Raw genomic sequence first — 21,789 nt, forward strand, 5'->3', positions numbered from 1 at the left:
GCCTCTTCCCTGCTCCTCAGCCAGGCCCTCTGCTCAGGACAGCTTCACCACAGAGCACTGACATCACGTGTCGGTCGGCCCCAGCACTGCGCACCAGCAGCAAAAAGACACAAGGGAAAAAAACCAACCAACCAACAGAAAGAATTAAAGCAACCGTTTTCGTTTGGTTCATTCCATGCCGCCTCATATTTATGCATCCACATATATCTTCTGTTATTTATGCATTCATTACTCAAAAGGAAATGTATCTCGTTTCACATGTATTAAACTGTATAAACTGGAAGCCTGGCCTGACTTTGTGAGCAGCCCGGGGCCCCGCGCGGCTCTGTGCAACCAGCAGCCAGGGGGGATGACTGCAGTTCTTCCTTCCTGTTGGTTTAACGGGGGATTCTGGAAAAGCACCATCAAGGTAATTCCTAACAGCGCTCTGGGGGCAGTGGTTGTGTCCTTTTGAGGAGAGGAGGGGATGCGGACTGAGCCCTGAGCTGAGCACAGCGGTGCTGTGTGTCCTGTGGTGCTGCCATCACTCTTCAAAGCCCCGGGGGGGGACCCAGGTTGATGGGAGCCTGGCAATGGATGGAGGTCTGTCCCACAAAGCGCTGCTCTGCTCTGTGATTTCCAGTTGAGGCTCTGCAGTGGGCAGTGAGCTGCATACAAACCCATCTCCAACAGAGAGCAGCCATCTGCTGCCTGCTGCTGCTGACCAGGGGGTTCCTGCTGAGGAATAAAAGCCAGGTTGAGGCTGGAACATCTGCTGATTGGCCAACATGTGCTTTCCAAGGTAATTAATAATAATGAGGTCAAATCAGCAGCAGGGTGAAGCTCTGGGCTTGCTCTATGGCTCCCCCTGTCCATGTGGGTAGCCTGGAAGTGTTGGTGTTGCTGAGTGCAGCTCCTCCACCCCGTGCTCAGGGATGCTGCATCCCCAGAATCCCCCCTACAATGGGAACCTGACCATGTCTTCCTGGCTCTCCTTTTCTCAAAGGGATGAAATATCTGGAAGGACACAGTTGTGAGTATGGGAAGCACTCGCCTTGGTGTGCTGCGATGGCTGGGAGCTGAGCAGGCACAGAGGCAGCCAGAAAGAGAGGTTTGCTGGAACCCCACTGGGGCAAGCCCATGCTGAAGCACTCCACTGGTGGCTCTGGCCAACCACAGACCTCATTTCTGGCTGTGGGAAGCATTTGATTCCCCTCTCGAGTGCATGGATGAACTCAGCTCCTGCAGCAGGATGGCACGAGGAGAGTGCTTGGAGCAGGGGCAGCACCAGAACTGCAGCAGCTCCTATGGGGGGGGAAAAGACATCCCCGAGCTGCAGCCTCAGCAACAGATGTGGCCATAACCAACAGAGCAGAGCTCAGTGTTGCTCTTCCTGCTCACTGAACCTCCACAGCACCGAGCCGTTTCCACCAGGCTGCCTGCAAGGGTGGTGTTGCTGAAGATTGGAAGTGAAAAGCACCGGATGAATGTGAATTGTTACTATTTAAATGGATCGATCGCTCTTCTGCATTTTTAATTACCATGTGGCCAAAGTGCAGCCTGCAGGGACCGCGGGGAAGGCAGCAAGCGAGGACCTTGAGGCTGAATCTCGGATGGCATCGACCTGAAACAGCCAAGCTGAGGAGAGAATAAAAGCATGAGAGCAGCACAGATACGAACCATCCCCATGCAATTACAGACAGCCCTTAATCAATCAGTGCTGCGAGATCGCGCGGGTGGCACTGATACTAATAACTATTTGATGTTTGTACAATCCTCCTTAGGTTGAATAATCAAACTGACTTTATCCATTAAACCTTTGCAATTAAGCTTTAAATCCAGGGCTGTGTTTTAATGGCTGGGTCTATCGCTTCTTCTTGGCAGGGTTTTCATTCGGGATTTTGCTTGCAGACCGAAGCTTCTCCCACTCCCCAGAGCTGCTCACTCTTCCTGTTCCTCCAGCCCTGACCAAACCTGGAACGCAGCTCCTCAGTCCTCCTCCTCACCCTCTCCCCATTCCTGTTGGCATGCTAATTTATTCCATGGCTCAGATGGAGGCCCTAATTAATTTTCCTCATTAATCAAAAAAGAAAAAAGAAAAAAAAAAAAAAAAAGGTCTCACAAATGGAAACACGTTCCAATACAAATTAATTCTGAATAGAAAACCGTGCATCTCATAGCAATGCTCTGCAGCTGCTGTCAGAGCCGGACCCCAATCCCATCAATTACCCACCATAACGAGGGGTGGGCGCAGAACACCAAAGGCCGGCATTTCTGCTTTGGCTTTCTGCTGCTCTTTTCTGCTCCAGGCGGATATCGGTAACCATTCCTGGTTGCTCTGAGCTGCAGCCCAGGTAGCCGGCAGCCAAAACAAACAGCCACAAAAGGAGTGTTAATTAAACGGCTTCTCTTTGCAGCAACGGATGGCTGATCGGGAGCGGTTTTATTTTTCCCCCTGACAATTTTCGGATGAAATATATGACTTTCTTTGAAACCTTCCTGAGGGACACAAGGGAAAGGATAACATTGCGGCCATCCCCTCCCGTCCCTCCGCCTGGATCCATTCCTGCTGCCCGGCTGTTGTTTGCTGGGCGTTGAAATCTCGAATACAACCTGAAAAATCTGACTGAACGTCGGCACAGAACGCGTCCGTGGGAACGAATAATACTGGAAACCGTGGGGACGAAGCAGCTCTGTGACCCCGCGGGGTGACACCAGACCGCGTGGGAGCCCCAGAGACCCCCGACCCGAAGCGTTCCTTCCCACGGACAGCCCAGGCTCGGCTCCTTGCCCAGCAGCAGCACCTAGCGGCCGTTTCCCTGCGCCTGAGCGGCAGGAATGGCTTAGAAAGAGCCGCCCGAGTTCGGGAGGTTTCCGAGACCCCGCCCCGCCGTTCCGCGGAGCGCCGCGCCCCGATGAAGTTTGTCCCTTCCGCCGCTCCGTCCGTCCCCACGGCAACGGCCCCCGGCAACATGGCGGCCGCCAGCAGCCCCAGCGTCTTCATGGTGGCCGTCAACGGGCAGATCGAAAGCGGGCAGGTGAGCGGCGGGGCGGGGTGGGACTCGGAGCGGTGAGCAGCGCGGCCCAGCCCGGCGGCTCGGCCCCGTAACGCGGCCCCGGCTCAGCTCCCGTCCGTGACGGCGGGCCGGGCCCGGCCCCGCTAACGCAGCCTCTCTCCTGCAGTTCCCCGGGTTCGACGACCTCTACTGCAAGTTCTGCTTCGTCTACGGCCAGGACTGGGTTCCGGCGGCGGTGAGGCCCCGTTCTGCGCCCCCGGCAGCAGGCGCAGCGCAGGGCAGAGCTCACGCCGCTTTCTCCCCTCAGGGCCTGGAGGAGGGCATCTCCCAGATCACCTCCAAGAGCGACGTCGCACCCACCACCTTCGTCTGGAACTTCCCCATCGACATCACCTTCAAGAGCACCAACCCGTCCGGCTGTGGGTGCTGCGGGGTGGGAGCCAGCCTGCGTGCAGGGAGCCTCTCTCACAGCCACGTCTTTTGCAGGGCCGCAGATTGTAGTGAGCGTCTATGGACCTGATTTCTTCGGAAATGATGTGGTCAGAGGTTATGGAGCCGTTCACATTCCCTTCACGCCGGGAAGGTGAGGTGACAGCCCTGTCATCTTTCAGGGCTGAAATAGAGATGAATTTCCAAGGTACCGAATCATTTCAGAGACAAAAGCATCTCTGGATCTGCTTATCATGTCTTGTTCGTTTGGCAGAAGGCACGTGGAATTTCTAGCAGTAGTCCCATGTTATCCAATAGTTTTTGGCAATCCTTTAGGATTTTGGTACTCCTTAAGTTAGAACTGCCCAAAGTCAGCCCACAGATGAAGAGCAGTACGTTAGCTCTCCCCCCATTACTCTCAGCTTTCATTCTCACCCCTGGAAACTGACTCAGTTATGCTCTTCCTATGCAAGCAAACACTTTTGATACAAGTATTTTTTTTTTCTTTGTTCAGTGCTCTGATGTATCTGAATTGTTTTAGGCATAAAAGAACCATTGCTATGTTTGTTCCGGAGTCCACATCCAAGCTGCAGAAGTTTACAAGGTAATTATTTAAGACTGCTTATTTTTAAAGTTCATGGTTTTATTCACAAGCGTCTGCCCAGCTGCTCACTGATGAGTGTGTGTGTATTCTTTCATTCGTAACCAGACAGTTTTGAGCTATGGAGGTAAAGTCACATTCTCAGGTGTCTGGGTTTTTTGAAGCATTTTCTTAAATGCCTGTCTAACTTGTTGGGTTTTCATCCTCACATTTCAAAATTGTTGGTTTGAAAAAAAAGGACAGCAGTCTGGTACCTGAATTCTTTTACCACCTGTGTCCAATTATTTACTTGCTGTTCTCTTCTCCAAGTTGGTTCACAGGGAGACGTCCAGAATTTACTGATCCAAAAGTGGTAGCACGGGGAGAAGGAAGAGAAGGTAATTCTGCAGGAGCTCCTGCTCTAACCCTTGCATGACAGCATGCCACAGCCTGGCCATCTGCTTCTCCTCCTGGAAAAGCAGACCTGCCCTGTTACTGAGTCAGCAATGACTCAAAATTTGCTGCGAACCAGCATTATTCATGTCTTCTTTCTTCTAGTAACGAGGGTACGATCTCAAGGCTTTGTCACCATTTCCTTCAACGTCGTGACTAAAGATATGAAGAAGCTGGGCTATGATGTGAGCCCAAGCGACATGCAGAACCCCTGCCTGGTGCCTGCTACAGAAAGGATTCATAAGTACTGAACTCAGGAGTGAGATGGTCAAAGGTACACACAGAAGTTAAGCACCGGGGATTCGTTTTGGTTTTCTGTTTCCTTCAAATGGAAAATGAGCATCTGACTCAATTGAGAACATTTTACCTGACCTTCATTCTAAAAACAGAACACTAACCCATAAGGCTTTGGAGTAATTATGTAGAATATTATTCTTTCAGAAGGATACAGGTTGAGAAAACATATAAATTAATGCTGTCAGATCTGTTTAGCATTGTATGGGAACTGTTGATCAGGTCTGAACCTCTGATTGACCACCTGAGGCAAGCCATGAGCTGCAGAGCACAGGTGAAGGCAGTTCTCCTGTACTACCAGAAGGGGTGGAGCCTGGCTCCACCTCTCCTGGATCCCATTTAAGTGCTGACTGCCGCTGAGGAAGGATCTTTGTGGAGATTGCTCCCCTTGGAGTTTATTGCGAGCCTACAACAAAGGTGAGCATTTTTCATTTATTATCTTTCTACTGCGATAATCCTGCTTAGCCTCACCTCTGTACACCCATTGATTGTGTATCTCTGTACACCCATTGACTGTACAAGCATTTCTATGCATAATATTGGACTATCTCAGAAGAAGACCTGCCAAGTATTTTTGTAACAGCCTTTTTTACTATCTTTTTGTATTTCAAGAATAGGAAGATTTGTGGTTGTACTAATTTTCCTTTGTTGAAAACATCAGTGCAATCCCAGTTGTTTTTACTAATAATGCTGTGGTAGAAGTGGGAAATCATTGAAATTAGAGTGCTTTCCAAAGAAGAAGGCAGTATGGAAACGTTGCAGTGAGACACACGCTTTTCTCTGTGCCACACACTTCTGTCTGCAAAAGCCACAGCAGGTATCTTTGTAATCCCATGTAGTACTTAGCTGGTGCAACTAAATAAAGTAAAACAGTTGTGCACTAGAAACCAACCCTTCCACATTTTTAGTGGGTTTTTGTACTTCAGAACAAGATGATGACTCTTTCATTTCCAGGTTCTATTTCTGCATCAAGCTGCAGGAGGGGGGGGAAAAAAAAAAGACAGCTTATTTTACAAGTGTTAGAGAACGTGGTGTTAAATATATGCCTGCTGCATGCTTTTAACTTCTGAGAGAACAAACAGAATTTAATGTGCAGATATTGACTAAAAAGATAAACCTTGGAGAAGGATTTGAAATGAAGTTGCAGTCTCAGCCAACCAATCACGTGTGCTGTATTTAGCTCCAAGTCACACTGGTTACCTGAGGCACTGTGCTGTACAGGACAGTCAGGAGTAGCAGAAAAGACCACATTTGCTTAAGATGGTCTCTCCAGGCCAGCAGATCTTGGTGTTTCACACTAGCCAAGGTTCTAAGCTGCATGCAACATTTTTTAACAGCCTTCTGCCAAAATAATCATTCAGGTGACACACTGTTGTGTCAGTATGGATTCAAAGAAGAGAGATAGAGTGTGAGGAAGGTGCTTGTTTACACAGTTAATGTTTGTGTTTGCTGTAACTAGGTTTTCTCACTGCATAACCCAAATGAATGACCCAAACCATGTTATTTGTTACTGGTGTGTGTAGAAGAAATGTCAGTCAGGGCCTGAAGCAGTGATTGAGCACCTGGTGGGAAGGCAGGGCCAACCCAGGGGAGCTCAGGTGTGTGCAGTGCATCTGAGTGGCTGGAAGGGGTGGAGCCAGGATCCACCCCTTCTCACACCACATTTAAGGGTTGGCAGTGGAAGCAAAGCTGTCTTACTGGAGATTGCAGCCTACCTTCCAATGGTAAGCAGCTTTTTTGTGGTTTCTGCATCCTGTTCTGCTGTATTTGGGGTTGTTCTCACTTGCTGAAGCCTGAGACTTTGCTACTTAGCTGTTATTGCTGTACTTTCCATCACATTATAGCGTTACAGTGCGTGACAGGAGCTCTGAAACTATTCTCAAATGCCTTCAGTGTGAGGGCACAAAGCTGCTCCTCAGTCTGAACAGCTTCTTTTCTGACATCTTACCACAGCCTTTCACCGAATCCTCCTATGAGCTACTGTAATGCTCTTCCTGTGGGCTGAACAAACCCTACTGTCTACATGTTTTTGTTTCTGTCTTTCAGCTGCCTAGGTTTTGTTTCTGTTTGTGCCAGCATGGATGTTTCTAAGTCCTGAATCATCCAAGGTATCAATTGTACCTATAAGAACAGCACAGAAGTACATGCTGTGGTAAAATTGACTAATTGCCTAGTCATCTTCATATTTACATGTGGACATGTAACCTCACGTGTTTTGAGTGAATGTATCTGGAGGTAACTGTGAGAAGGGCTTACAGTGATACCACCCTGTAAGTGATCTACCAGGACCTTGAAACTGTAGGAACAAAGAGCCTCCAGAACAAATGCCAAGTAAAGCAGCCAAGTTAGATGTGGTTATTTCACACTGTGCTGTCACCAAATAAAGATAATTTCTGAAACAATAATATGAGCACTGGGATTTTATTGTGAGCGTCTGCATCTTTTGTAATATCGAAGTACTTCTCCAAATGGCCTTACAGATCTCTTTCATCTCTTTGTTTTTATTCTGGCTTGTTTTTGTTGGTGGATCCCTTTACTAGAAGTGTAGAACCAGTTGTTTTGGCAACTGTTGTGATCTCTCAGCTGAGTCACACTGGAATCAATATTAGTAAGTATTTCCTGCTGGCTCAGAAGAGATGTGAGGAATTTTTGTTTCCTTTTTAGAAGTATTTTGGAAGCAGTTATCGACAGTAGCAGGATAAATAGCTGTGTGTGAAAGACCTGGAACACAGACATTACCAGCTACCACTGCTTAAATCTCTCTCTTCCCTGGAGCACAGTTACCTGCCCCTGCTCCAATCAGAGCACGACTGCACCGCAGAGATTCTGCTCATGAAAAAATACAGTTCAAAGCAGATGAAATGCAAACTCCACGCCCAGAAGGCTGCAGTGAGTTTACCTGCATACAGCTTCACACTATGCCACCATCTGAAGTGATACCTGGTTGAAAGGTCTTAAAACATGCTCAGTGCATGGATGCTTTGCTGTAGGAACTCTTCAGTCTGACAGTCTGCTCCTTATGCAATGGCACATGTGGGGGTGATGTTTTCAATAACAGCTTCCTGAGTTCAATGCCATCTGTTTCTTCAGAAAGGTGACTGTTGATCTAGCTAATAAACACGTTCTCCCAGAGACAGGCTTGCTCCTGCCTTTATGATTTTCCGGACAACTGTCTCAGTTTTAAGTCTCTGCTCCTCAGCCATGGCAGAGGGTTTGCAGCTGTTTCACACTGGGGAGATTCTCTGCTCTCATGACAAAAGAACAGAGACACGATGCTGGGGCTGACATTAATAAGGTAGGGATTTATGGTCTGTAAGTGTTCGCTGCCGTTGCTGTTAATATATGAAAGGTTAAAGAACCCATTATTTGAGAACAGCCAAAACCCAGGGAAAAAAAAAAAAAAAGTTGTTATAGTGGAGGCTTGAAGTAATTTCCTTTGCTCCATGCTCCAGGCAGCTGTTCCCACCCTCATCATTTACTACTTAATCATTCTCCCTTCTCCAACCCTGGGCTGAAGTTCCCAGTGCTTGTAACACAGATGGTGGTACAAAGCTGTCAGCTGGCACTGCAGCCTCTGCTTTGTTCCACTTAAATCTCTCCCAGACAGTGAAATTGGCCATTAACCTCTTAATTCCACATAAAGAGTTTTTCCTGCTTATTTGGAACTTGTGTTCAGTTACCCTGCAGGTGGTGGGGATGTGAGTGCTAGTGCAGCAGCTGTTGGAATCTAACACAGCAATGGCAGTGCATGTGAGGGATTTCTAGTGAATATGCAGATCCCAGTTCCTCCCCCAGCATTCTGGCCAGGCAGACAACCCCAAAAACAACAGTGAGGATGGAGGTTATGGAGGTTCTTGCTGCTCCATCCAGAGCAGGGAACAAATCAAACTTCACCTGGAAACAAACCCCTGTGGAAAGGGCTCAGGACTGACTGTCCTTGTGCTGTGGGAGAGCTTTCCTGGCACCGAGGTGGAAGCTGCCCTGGAAGGAAGCAGTGAAGGATGCGGTCTGAACACTGACTTGAAAACCTGTCAGCAATGTATTTGCAGATCTACCAAAACCAGAAACAGCAGCATCAGCTCCTGCCCTCTCGTGGCAGTTCTGAGGAGGACGATATTGATCTCTAATAACAGTGAGCTAATAGCACTGTATGAAGGACACCTGAGTCATGCTCCCACGGAGAACTGCTCCATGCTGTGGTGCCAGCTGCTTTGGTCCTCGGGTTGCTGAGGCTGTTTTGCAACAACAGCTAGAAATTATCTCCATCTGAAAATGAGTGCCTTGCAGACAGATTCAAGCTGACAAGTGCTTCCCTGCAGCAGTGCTGGTTACAGAACAGGAGCCTCCTGAGGTACAAAACAGATTGAAAGTCAAGAGTTTCAGCTCCAACTCTGCCCAGCCCTATCACTGGCAGCATTTCAGCCCAGCACCAAGCAATCCCAGGATGGCCCACCTGGGTCTGGCAACATCATGTCAGGACTCCCTCCTTCCAGCCCTTTCCCATTTCCCCAGCAGCACAGGCAGATAGCACCAAGCAGCAGAGCCTGTGCAGGATGGCTGCAGAGCATCCCTTGTACTCAAGGTTTGTGGTACATTTCCAGTACCCAGCCATCTTTGGAGCACAGACATTAGAAAGCATCTTTTGGCCACTGAAGCCGAGACAAAGGCCATGCTGCAACAGCACAGTGAGAACAGGAGACTTTCCCTACTGGCTGCAAACATTTTGGTCTCTTGTCCTTCAGCAGGAAGATTAGCAGAAGCATCTAGATGCAGCAGGCTTCTATTTTTATACCTCTATTCAGGTCAAGATATTTAAGTATCCAAATTCACCTCAGAGAATATCACTACGTTTAGTGCTAGACTTGCTGATGAAGATAAATTTTAAAAAAATTAAAAATTAAAAAAAACCAGCACCACCCAACACAATACCAGCCAGTCCAAGGTCTCCCAGGTAATACACCATTACACCAAGTCAAAACTGGTTCCCTTCAGCTTGGCTACCCCTCTGACTTACATTCCCCACCCAAAAAGCCCTTACAGAAAACCAGAGACCCCACTGAGAAAACAAACTCCACCTCTACTATTGCTTTAATCCAGCCACTTGAAATAGCACTGACTTTTTTTCACCTGAGGATGGGAATGCACTTGCTCAACCAGTGGCACAAGCACTGAGATCAGATCAGCAATGCACCCAGGCTGCTTGCATCATGCACTGTTTGTGACCTGCTGAGCATCTGCTCTCTGAAAGGGAGGCCAAGTGCCTGCGCTCTGCACCACAGCTGCTGGCTATGGAGATGTTCAGATGCATTAGAAAGGCCCTGCACTTCAACAGCAATGTTTGTTTCCATGCATGCCCTAGCCAGCAGTTCTGCCATGAGGATTCCACCAGCACGCGTGGCTCACTGACTGGAAGTTGTACCCACTGGCTGTGTTACACTGGTAAGCTGCCAATCTATTGATCACCACACTGCTGCCAATTAGCCACCTGATAGGTAATGAGCAGGGAAGTTTAAGGCAGCAAAGGGAACAGAGAGGGAGATTTCTAATCGTTGAAGCCTGAAGTCTTTAACAATTAGAGGGTATAATCGATTGACACTAAGAGGCTGGGTTGCTACCGCCATATATAACACCGGCTCTCAGTTATTGATAACCCTGAGCTCCAAAACCATCTGCTGTCCTTACCAAAATCAATGTTCATTGGTGTCCCAGCTCGAAATACAGAGAGGACATTACCTGGAAGGCAAACAATAGCTACGTTTTTCAGAAAGAGGAAGTTTTCAGCATGAGGGACTCTGGTTCTCAGAAAAGTGGATTGCAGGCAGCTGCGGAAGCCTTGCCAAAGCCAGAGCACAAGCTGGCCACAAGCATTTCCCCACAGCTCACTGAAAATGAGCGGAAGAGCAAAGCCTGCACCACTCGCAACCCAAAACAAACAGGAGGCAGTGGCAATGCACACACTCAGCAGAAATACTTGGCGCTGCTGGCAGGGCAAGCCTCTGCACAATACTTCATCCAGATAGCCCTCTTCCTCCCCAAAAGCAGGCAAATAGCACCCTGATTCACCCTGAGAAGAGGAAGAGGAAGCCTGTGGCAGGGAGAAGGCAGCTTGCCCAAGGTCAGAGGAAGCACAGGCACAGCCACAATCTCTCCCAGCAGCATTATCAGCTCTGCCCTCCTCCAGCAGTCCTTTGGCTCGCAACAGGCTGCAGTACTCGGCTCTTTTTGAAGGGTTTTATAAAGTCACCACAAAAGTTTCCATTTCAAACCTTTCTGCAATCTTTCCTGTAGCAAGCAGCGTTACTTCCAAAATACATACAATTTCAAGAGGCCAGAGAAAGAACAGTGAAGAGAATGGTCAGAGGAGCAATAATAAGGCACAGGCACAGAGAACTGTTCTGCACAGGAGCAGAACATGAGCCACAGGACATCCGTCTGTAAAAATGAGAGCTATGAAAATCAAAACATGTTTTGGCTGTCAGCTGTGGCAACACAAGTTTCTCTCTCTTCCTTTCAGGCCCCAAAACAGAAGCAAAATGAATTAAAGACCCGACCAGAGGCGAACTCGCTCTCCAGGGAAACTGGAATGCTACGGAAGCGGTGGGTTTGTGAAACACCCACAGCAAGCTCTGTGCCACAAATCCAAAACCGAATCGTTCACAGACCTGATGCTTCTTTCCATGCCTGCCTCGCCAGCTGCCAGGTCTCTGACACCACTGCAGCTTCAGCCCGAGAAATTATTTGATTGCTGATAAGTCTGACTGGCAGCAAAGCACAGCTACAGGAAAACTGGGGGAGCTCTGGAGAGGCAGCTCTTGAGATAGCCCGACAATGAAGTACTTTCCATTTAAACCATCCCAAATTAGAAGCAGAAATCACCTCCCAGCTGGAGGCAAGCTTGCTGCTGCCCAGCACAGGGCAGCTCCATTGAAGACGCAGAGCCATGGCTGCAGGAAGGGCAAGGCTGAACCTTTTGTTTGAAGGCAGAACAGGAGGCAAAGGCCAGAAGTCAGTTCTGTCACAGCTCCCCCAGCCCTTATTCCATGAGTGACTGGCTTCACAAGCGAAGTTCTTCCCAGCCTTCTGTCTCAACATAAACACTAAAGCCTCTGCGGGGAAGTAGCTTATCATTCCTCTAAAGATGCTGTTTGAACAGTGATGTGGTTTAAAGAAGCAATTCAGTCACCTGCAACACAAGTCTTCCATTTTTATTGAGTTAGTAAGATCTCAACTGGTTCTGAATTAAGTCTGTAAGAAATCCTCCTTTCTCATAGCAAAAGCAGGCTTGCCCCAGGAAAGCCACGAATTCATTGAAGGAATCACATTGACAATACACAAGAAGCATCACTCTCAATAACCATCAGATTTCTCCTAGAGCCTGGGACTTTCAAAAGCACAAACCTTCATCATCTCAACCAACCCATCAACCTCCTTGAAAACTAAATCAAGCATGGCAGCAACCAGTTTGGAACAGGATACAAACGCTACGCAGAGTCTGGAAAAAGCAACACGTCTGGAATATAAGCAATACAATTTTAATTCTGACCAGTCACCTACAAACCCCTCGTCTTTCCACTGCTCTGATGGCATTATTAAATATCACATTCGTGACATCGCTCGGGAAAAATGACACAAAGATACAGACATTATGATACAATAGTACAAATGATAAATTATTTATACAGTAAATAATGTCAATAGTCAGCACAAATTCATAAAAAGCAGCCGGCTCCCAGTATTATGAAAACAGTTTGGTAAATATTTAAATTGTAACACTTGTAAAGGAAGTGAGTCTTGTGAGATTCTGCTGTGAAAAATAAACCATATATTTCTCCACAATCTGTGCAATATTAATACATACAGTACACATTAGAAACTGTAACAGCAAAAGGGAAGATGGATAACAATAGTTGTCTCAGCTACGGGACTTCAAAAAGACTGTAAACACCACAACCCACCACGGTTTTCCTTCCCTGTCCCCTCAATGTAGTTTAGTTTCTATATAGTATAAAACTGAATAAATAACTGAGCTTATTTTGGGTTTAAAATTATGCCAAGATTTTTTTTTTTTTTCTTTTTACAAAATAATTAACACTTTATCTTTGGTCAATTTGACCAGTAAGGCTATTCTGGGATACTAACATTATTTATTTATTTTTTTTTTAAAATCAAAAGCACTTTTAATATCTGCAAGTGAGAAAAAGAAGGGGAAGAGGGAAACGCATTTGGAGAAACAGGCCAGAGCAGACACGATCAGATGCACACACATCCCCCAAGCAGGAAGAGGTGGAGGCGGGGAGGAGTATTCTGAGGAGCAGATAAACTATCAGGACATGGATTCACCCTTCTGGACACAGCTGAAGCTTCAGCAAGGCAGGGGCAGAGCCAGGCTCCAGGCTGGGATGTCGGCAGAGCAGAGCCCCCAGCCCTGCAGCACCACTGCTCCACACTGCCCTGCCACAGGCTGCTGCGCTGCGCAGCTCCGCGCAATGGGAAGCGCTGCAGCTCCTGCAGAAGTGGTTTGGTGCGAGCAGAAGTTGCCAGCCAGCAGTTCCATTACGCCAGGGCTCCCCACCGGACCGGCGTGGCGTTTGGATCAGTTCACGGTGACGGATGGTTATCCTGAACTACAGAGGACTTTATAATTTCAAATACTATCAACCCCATCTGGCCTCAGAAAACAGTCACCTAGTGTTAAACGAGAGGCTGTGATTAGAACTGCTTGGCTGAATAGATAACGCCCCATCTAGCTGTCACAAATGCGTTCAAGGGACTGACTAAGGGAAAAAAAACATCAAGTGACCTCAATTTCACTGTTGATAAACTGGAAAAATAATGAGAGATAAATCTTGCCACAGATCAATTGGAAAGCACTTCCCCCCCCCATCTGCAAGAATCACACCCTTCCTGGTCTAAACTTTTCAATAACTCCAGCAACAACAAAAAAGTAAAGTATTTTTTCCTTATTCTGAAAGGCAACATGAATGTTTTTTCTTTTGTTTTTCTAAGAAGACATACTGGGTGTGGACAGCCATTCTTTTTCCTCTCCTACGAAAACACGAGCAGATGAATATCCTGAATCCTACTTGCAAATTCATTAGTATCAAGAGGATAGAACAATCTGCATAGAAACATCCACATGTTTAGCATTCCATCTACTAAAAGAGCTACACTGACCTACACAGCTAAACTCTGTGATTGTACCCTAGATTTGATAGTCTTTCAGCCTCCCTGCCCACCACAAGATACAACCAGCAGCCAGCCCTTCCCTCTGCAGCACCCTAGGACTGTCCCACTCAGCATCACTGCACCAAGACATGAAACTGGCAATCTCTTCCAGCTTTGTTTGTCCTCCTAACTAGGGAAAGGCCACCAAGATGCATCAGTTCATCCGGAGACGCCCTCGAGGCAGGAGCAAGCACTGGGACCTCCCTTCCACACTCTCTGCACACGTTTGCATTGCTTGCGAGAGCAGAGCTCAGAGCACTGCCACTCTGAGCAGCCAGGTCTGCACCAGAGACACGGGCTGAAACCTGAGTGTGGTTTAGTGCTGATGAGTCCAGACATGCAAGTTAAAATGTATAGTTCAGCTTACAGTGAGTAAAAGCAACCGGATATTAATATGGAGCGCACCTTTCATTAAGAAAAAATTAGTCCATACAATTAACGAGCTGTGCCTGTACATTAGAACTTTAAACATCTGAAGAAGAAATAAAAAACGACAGCCTCTCTGCTGCTCTTTGTGAAGGCTCACGTCTGTCCGTTGTGGTCATCGGAAACAGGAACAAACCAAGGGAAAGGAGACTTTAGTGTTTGTTCTTTTTAATGTAGTCTTAAATCACGTTACGTTCAAATTCAATTCATCTAAAAAATAATTAGTCGCGAGGATTTGTTTTGAACTGCATTATGAATACTTCATTTAAAAGTAAAATATTTTAGTGTTAATCTTCCCTTTTAAACTCTCTTTACAGAAACGAAGAGCTAAAACCATAAATAAGAGGGCATTAAAACCATAAAAATGACATTTGCCAATATCTTAATTTTTCAGCCAGACTTGATAAATCTATCAAAACCAGACAGTTAAATAAGAACCACATTATAAAAATTAGCAAAAAAAGGACTATCAGGTAACTCTGCAAACTCAAATATGAAACTGTACTAAACAAAATATGTGCAAAAGTATACAAGAGTAACTGCATATAGCAAGGTTAAGCCTGAATTAGTTTTAAAGCTTGCCACGGTGAAACTGAATTCAAAGTTGTCCCACTGTATTTCTTTTTTTTCTTTCAACTCACATTGTAAGTCAAATAAAAACAAAATACACGTAACTTCCAAACGAAGCTGGTACTGGACAAGCACAGAGCAGGACACTCACTCAGCACGAGTGCAGCATGCCACTCACAGAGAGTTCCTCAGGAGTCCTTAGAGTAGTGTACGGATTCAACACTGCATACAACAGCACACGTTATACTCGACAACTTGCAAATGTTCTTGGGTTTTCTGTCTGCTTTTTCCTTTTGAGACAAGCTTGCTTTCTCGCTCAGACCTCTGATACCAAAGCAGTGCGATTTTGCGTTGCAATGTTTAATGCATAAAAACCAGCCACCTGGGCCCTCCGAATCATTCTCTTCTAAGAGTAAGGACTATGGGTGAACCAACAGTCTAGAACTGTGTACAGTTATGTGCAAAACATTCACTAGCACTCTGAATCTCAGGTCTATCGTATGGGCATAGGAAGTGACAGATGCAGGTAAATAGTAATTTCAGGATCCAGCACATCATCTGACATCTACAAAACAGCCAACGGAGTTTAAAATGGCAGGTTCTCCCTAGAAAGTGTATTGAAATGATTAACAAAGTAACAAAATGGGCAGAATCTAACTTTGGTGAAAAGTCTGAACATTTCACATAATGCTCAACAAGCCAAAGTAAGGTACCATCTGTAGCAAAGACTAGATTTAGATTAACTGGTAAGTAGAGACAACTCTTCAAAGATCATAACTGTAAACTGCAAATCTACTTCCAAGTCTCTTACACACCATTCAGTCCACACAGGCCACGTTTGTTTCGCTGTAAAGACTTCAGCCTGGAAACACTATGAAAAGAAAGTTCCTTTAATTGGGTCTTTATAGGAGAAAAGGGTTAGTTGTATTTGTAGACTGGGATACTGATGGTGGGATTCCTGTACTGTGAAGAGGTTGGGTCATTGATCCTGCAATGCTCACGTTCATCCCCTGGCCCATCCTTGTTATGGATGCCACAGTGCCCATAGCTGGTATCGGTGCCATTCCCACAGGCACTGGGGCCATGGAAGACAGAGGTATTGGCTCCATGCTTATTGGTGGCACAGCACTGAAAGAAGGACTGGTTCCCATCACAGGACTTGCTCTCATCTGATTCAGAGTGAGTGGCTGAGGCTGATTCACTTGGAAGGGGTTGATTGGAGTTGGTGCTGTAGCTGCACCTAGTTTTGAGAGAAGGGGGGAGAGGAAAGAAGATCGCACCTCCATAAATGCTGAGGTTTTGGAGATCACCTTTTCCAGCAAAAAACGCTCCTTCTAGACATGCTCCCAATCCCAAGTCACCCAGTGGATGCCACTCAGCAGGCTGGTGCACACAGTCTGTCTCATTCAGCCCACCTACGCCACAGAACGTTCATTTACTGACCGACTGTTTCCACTTTTGCTGACAGTAACAGAAGTAACGGGTTCTAAATCAAACACGACTACCTATGAGGTTATTTAATTTAAACAAACAAAAAAACACCTTAAAATTTGCCTTTCAAAGGCTATTCCTACTCCCTTTCTGCAGTCTAGCTACTGCAGATCTTCAGGATCTCTTCCAGTTCACTCCATTTAGAAACTGTACATGTTTCTGGCACTGAGCTTTGACAAGAATTCATAAAGTAAACAAGTTGTTTCCGAATTACAGCGGTGCTAGAAAAAGCAGAGAATGACTTTCCCAGCATTTGAGGTTTTTTGGGCTGCTGCCAACGCTACAAATTCCTTTTACCGTATATGCAGTGTGATTTGGATGGCCCAGTGACCCCTCACAAACTTTTTGTAGTAACTAGTAATGGCAGATGCAGAGATTTTTTCTGGTTAAGCACTGCCAAGTTCCTCAGAATTGCTGCCTTTTTCTTTACTCGAGAAGTTTAACAAACTGTTGTGTTTTTTTTTTTTTACCCTGCCAGAAAAGTGAAGAAAATAGATCCTGAAATACCATTTTAAAGTATTTCATCACACCAATGTCACACAGAAATTTTAGTGCATGAGTAGCTTTTAAAAATACACACATCTTCCAAATGTTTACTGCCACCTTCTGAGTTCACTCAAAGTAAAGGTTCACTTAACAACAGGGTAACACTGTGAGTGTATTTTGATCAAAACTGGGTTACCATGCTTGCCTACAGACAGCCTAACACCAGCAGCCTAACCAGCAGCCCATGAGAATAGACTTGGAGCCTAAGTTGGAGTCAGAGATACTAATTTGTTGAGCACCAGTAGGAAAAGAGCTTGCTACAAGAATCTACCACCTACCAGTCTCCCAGCAGATTGTCTGGTGGCACATGTTCATGTCTTACCTGTTCTGACAATCAGTCAGTTTCAGTCAGACATTTTTAATAACCAAAAGTCTTCCTCTAACTCAGATGCTTTCAAGAGAGCAAGCGAAAAATTGGAAGAAAGCCTGCTTGAACAAAGCTAGCCCAAAGATCAGCTGCAGGCACAGGGGTAGAAACTCTAGGCTTTCAACAGCAGCACGCCTAGAAACCACGCTGTCCCACCCTTCTGCTCCCAATCATGATCTGCTGGCTGAAACAACCAAGAAAAACCAGCCAAAAACAGCTTACATTAAACCAATTGGGAATGAGTTATGCAGAGCTTTCCTATAGGAAAGATAAAATAAAACAACTGAAGGAATGTGCAGAAACAGACCTGGTGCCAAAAATGGATTCAGCGAAGTTACAGGTTGCGGTGGCTTAGACACCAGTGAATCCAGGTTCACCAGAGCAGCATTGGGGCCCAAAAAAGACTCGGGGGTTTTCCGAGCTGCGCTCTGTTTGCCTGATGTCATGCTTGAGTGTTGGGAATCAAAGAGATCAGGACTTGTGGTACCGCTATGCTGGGACGGCAAAGTGGAACCCGATTCAGCTGTAACAACACAAAGAAATAAACAACACTTATCTCATTGATTACATCAGCAAGCAAAGAAAACCCTGAGGTCTCTGACAAGGGAAATATTTTAAAATCTAACATTCATATAGGTCACCTTTAAAGTTCAAGTACACACAACACCCTTTGTATGCAAGCAGATACACTTTTACTGTTATTTAGGAGAGTATGAAGAAGCTGCAGTAAGAGTTGCAGTGCTCCTCAGAATACCCAGCCCAATTTGCCCAGGTGGATATTCCTGTAACTATGTTGCAACTAGGAATTTCCAAGGAAAAGAATACTCAAAAGCTTCCATTTCTGCCCCTGCAACACCCCACTGCTGTACCCCCTGTAACCAGATTTTGCTCACGTTTTCTCCTTGTGTTGAAGAAGCCCATCCTAGTTTGACTCAGTCACCAGCATTTCACTCAGAACCTTCCTTACAGTACATATTACCAAAGCACACACATGCTATGGTTTGGCAGTTTTTACTTAGTGGATAACTGTCAAATCACAACATTTAAAAAAAAAAACAAAAAACAAAAAACCACCCTAACGCATTCATAGAAGCGTATTTCCTCATTTTCCTACCATCACACATTGCATGTAACTTACATATCTGAGAAATTTAGTCAGCACAGTTCTGTTTGACCATACAAACCATATTCCAAACACATCAGACGCCAGGAATACAGAAGCCAAGCAAATTTCTGGGCTGACCCAGCAAAAGGCTGCAGAGTAAAGTTCTGTGGCTCACAAGGCCAGAACCAACTCCCCATGAGCTCACGCACAGCCCAAAGCGTTAACAAGCCCTTATAGATGCATTACCACCAGCTTTAATCTTTGCTTATGTGAAAGGCAATGGGGTTTCACTTTTTTACATAAAATTCGAGAAGAAACACAGTTGTTGTTTGAGACTATACCCAAATTGTCTGCATGCTAAGGATTTAATCCATACCTGGCTTTTTGGAAGTTCGAAGTGTGTCGAATTCAGAAAAATCATCTTTAACTATACCATTCAAATTACTGAAGAGGTCAAAAGATGTACTTCCTGTTCAAAACAGCAAGAGAGCTCTGTTATTAGCTGATCTTTGATTGCATCACACATCTGATCCTACCGAAAGCAATTTCTAGCCACTCATGTTACCAGGAAGCCACTCTGTCGGGTCCCAGGGCAGTGGCTCAGAGCAGCCAGAGAGCTCCTGCTCTTATGAAGGATCAAGGAGAAGGGTAATGGCAGAGAATTCTCCTCACATTATCAGCTGAATGATTCACAACAATGTGCTTTTAATCACAATGTAATGCACACTTTAGCATGCTGGGTTTTTATTGCACTTAGAGCGGCCCAGGCAGGCAATGATTGCTGTGGAAGAAGAGAGAGCAACGATTTCACAGCCCGAACTCTGGAATGTGTTGATCAAGAAAAATACACTTCTGAATATGCTTCTAAACACCAACGTAGTGTCACTGTAAGTTCAGACTTTACTTAAAAGGAGGAGGAATGCAACAGTAAAAGTTACCAGTACCACCTAGAGATGGTGAGGCTCTGTTAGCTGAAGCACTGACACTCAGCAAACAGTTGTAACAAATGAAAACAAAACATCTTCAAAATGTAGACACACCCTTGTCTCAAAATGGGGAATGAAAGCCACACCTAAATGAGCAGCAATCACACTACTGAAAAGCTTTGCCCTTTGCTTTTTCTTTTTGCATTCAGCAGAATGTTCTTTTCATTTAGTTTTAACCTCCAACACATTTCAAGCAAACAGGGGTACAGACCTCAGCTCTGTAAACAGCACAAAAAAGACAGCAACAAAAACAAAAACCAACAAGAAAGAGAACAAGCAAGATTCTACATAACAGAAACACTTACAGAGAACGATCACCACAGCTAAACAATCCCATAATGATCCACTTATATTCCTCAGCCAAGGCAAAAGTGTGTTAGACAACTTTGCACAATATCCGCTTTGTGACTCTTTGTTGGTTAAGCACTGGGATGAATGACTGGCAGAAAACGCATTTCGGATGTATTTCGCCATGGTGCCAATATGGAAATTCCAGGTACTGAGACTCATCAAGGCTGCATTAGTTACAGAGCATGAACAGACAATTCTATCAGCACCTTCTTGCTGCGCAACAGTTTAGGAGCAGATTTGACACCCTCAGTCTGAAGCAAACCTTAATTTGCACCTCTAAAAATCTCAGCGTGTGGAGCTGCTTAACCTGTCAATCTGTGTCAGCAGAGACATCCATCTGCACAGCCATTTATCACGGTGAAAGGTAAAATTATAGCAACATTCATTTCCAGAAATTAAATCCTTGTCTAATTAAAAATAAAACTCATTTAAAAATGCAACGGCAGCAACAGTTATAACAGCTCGGCATGCATCCACACATACTGATAGAAGAATGTAAGAGAGCACTAAGAAAGCAGCAGCACAAACTCAGAGCTTCAAGTTAATCATATCTGAAGTTCTTTTTGCTGCTAGCTATAGTAACTCCTGTTTATCTCAAAGAACAACACTGCAAGTTGTTCAGCACGTTATTTAACTAAGCAATACAAGAAATAAACAGTCATTCAGATTTCACTTCTTCACTCAAATAAACACATATGGAATGAAACAATTGCTCACCAGAAGTAGAGAGGGGTTTGTTTGCAGGTGCTGGTCCCCAAGGATCCACCGAAGATTTTGCTGCAGTAGAAGATGGCTGAGCAGGAGCCCACGGGTCAACATTTTTGGACAGAGACTGAGTTGCAGATCCTGCTGGTGCTGCCCATGGGTCAACAGAAGCAGCTGGTTTGGCACCTGCAAAAAAAGCCAGCAGCAACACAAGTCAGTGCAGGTTCACTCTGGAAAGCTTTCCTAGGAGATCAAACTCTCATTTATGAGCCATTATTGCCTACTAATGCTAAACACAAAAAAGGTGAAGCAATTCAATATCAGGAACACCAATCAAGTCTCAGCATCTATATTACACATGCAGAAGAAATAAGCAAACTAAAGCCAGTGGGAGACAGACGAATAACACTAAGCTCCCATTTGAAACTGAACTTTAAAAGACCTGCAGTTCCAACAAGAAAACGAACACACCTGTGCTGCAGAACTTGCCATCTCAACAGAGAGTATCTGACTTGCAGCAATCCACAGCACAGGGGATACTTATCAACTCATACACAGAAGGTTTCTAAACAGCCTTTGGGAAAGATACGAAATATGTAACCTTAAGAGTCGAACCAAGACCTGCCAGATGCAGACAGCACAACTGTCAGATTCTTTTCCACAAAAGTGCTGCTTTACAAAAATATCAGCTGGTTGTGCTTTCTTTTAGTAGATGAATATTCATTTCCTTTCCCAATGAAATTCGGACACAGTTTAATTAAATTAATTAAACATAGTTTAATTACTGCAAACAACTGTATGATCCAAGAGAAGAACAGAATTACCCCTGCAGTACACAGCTGATGCCTTTAACCACCCCGTGGATTTCAAATCACAACTAGCACTGCTTTATATATTAAAAGTACATACACCCCCCCACCCCTTTCTATCACAATTCTGCACTGCACATGCAGTACAAAATCCAATTTGCAATATTGGTCTTTGTTTCATCAACAGGTGGCACGGCCTTGCTGCAGCTTCAGATCAGGAAATACTCCAAATAAATCTAACTATTCCCACTCCAGTACTTAGATTTCCTTTATCTGCCCTCAGCGCTGAGTTACAAGCGATGCCACACAAGAAATGCTAATGGCATGGCTTCCCATAAACGGAAGCTTTCAAAAAAGTCTCTTCCTTCATAAAGAGAGCTTACAAAATGAGAGCACTCAGGAAGACACCTTCCCTTAGCTTCCATTATCTCTGCTGAAATGCCAAAGCACAAGCAG

At 45.4% G+C, this 21,789-nt stretch overlaps 2 protein-coding genes and 1 long non-coding RNA gene across 9 annotated transcripts in view; 1 reads left to right on the forward strand and 2 right to left on the reverse strand.

Moving 5' to 3' along the window:
* Nucleotides 1–208: 208 nt before the first annotated feature.
* Nucleotides 209–2,793, reverse strand: LOC128078921 (uncharacterized). Of its 2 annotated transcripts, XR_008205921.1 has the most exons (3): nt 2,593–2,793; nt 1,521–1,617; nt 209–717 (listed from the first exon to the last, which is right to left on the reverse strand). It is a non-coding gene; the product is annotated as an uncharacterized LOC128078921 (long non-coding RNA). The 2 variants fall into 2 exon arrangements; XR_008205920.1 differs by having other exon boundaries at nt 209–1,617.
* A 101-nt stretch (nt 2,794–2,894) lies between these two features.
* B9D1 (B9 domain containing 1) lies at nt 2,895–7,157 on the forward strand. The gene is made up of 7 exons (XM_052679574.1): nt 2,895–3,017; nt 3,163–3,231; nt 3,304–3,415; nt 3,483–3,579; nt 3,967–4,029; nt 4,336–4,403; nt 4,564–7,157. The coding sequence occupies exons 1-7, from the start codon at nt 2,895–2,897 to the stop codon at nt 4,707–4,709; spliced, it is 678 nt and encodes a 225-aa protein (XP_052535534.1). The 3' UTR covers nt 4,710–7,157.
* Nucleotides 7,158–12,268: 5,111 nt separating this feature from the next.
* EPN2 (epsin 2) overlaps nt 12,269–21,789 on the reverse strand; it is a 39,956-nt gene continuing 30,435 nt past the window's right edge. For all 6 annotated transcript variants that reach the window (XM_052679573.1, XM_052679571.1, XM_052679572.1 and 3 more), the window contains exons 6-9: nt 20,537–20,710; nt 18,859–18,951; nt 17,685–17,900; nt 12,269–16,213 (exon numbers count right to left, since the gene is read on the reverse strand). In XM_052679573.1, the coding sequence (XP_052535533.1) occupies nt 15,876–16,213; nt 17,685–17,900; nt 18,859–18,951; nt 20,537–20,710 (821 nt within the window). In that variant the 3' untranslated portion in view covers nt 12,269–15,875. The remainder of the gene's footprint in view (nt 16,214–17,684; nt 17,901–18,858; nt 18,952–20,536; nt 20,711–21,789) is intronic.

Source organism: Tympanuchus pallidicinctus, unplaced genomic scaffold, assembly GCF_026119805.1.
Source record: "Tympanuchus pallidicinctus isolate F22 unplaced genomic scaffold, pur_lepc_1.0 scaffold18, whole genome shotgun sequence".
Lineage (NCBI taxonomy): Eukaryota > Metazoa > Chordata > Aves > Galliformes > Phasianidae > Tympanuchus > Tympanuchus pallidicinctus.

Bases quoted from the DNA above. Each gene is read 5' to 3' on its own strand.
- B9D1 (XM_052679574.1), top strand. From the start codon at position 2,895: ATGAAGTTTGTCCCTTCCGCCGCTCCGTCCGTCCCCACGGCAACGGCC. The intron at 3,580-3,966 runs GTGAGGTGACAG...GAATTGTTTTAG, and splicing joins ATTCCCTTCACGCCGGGAAG to GCATAAAAGAACCATTGCTA. The intron at 4,404-4,563 runs GTAATTCTGCAG...TCTTTCTTCTAG, and splicing joins ACGGGGAGAAGGAAGAGAAG to TAACGAGGGTACGATCTCAA.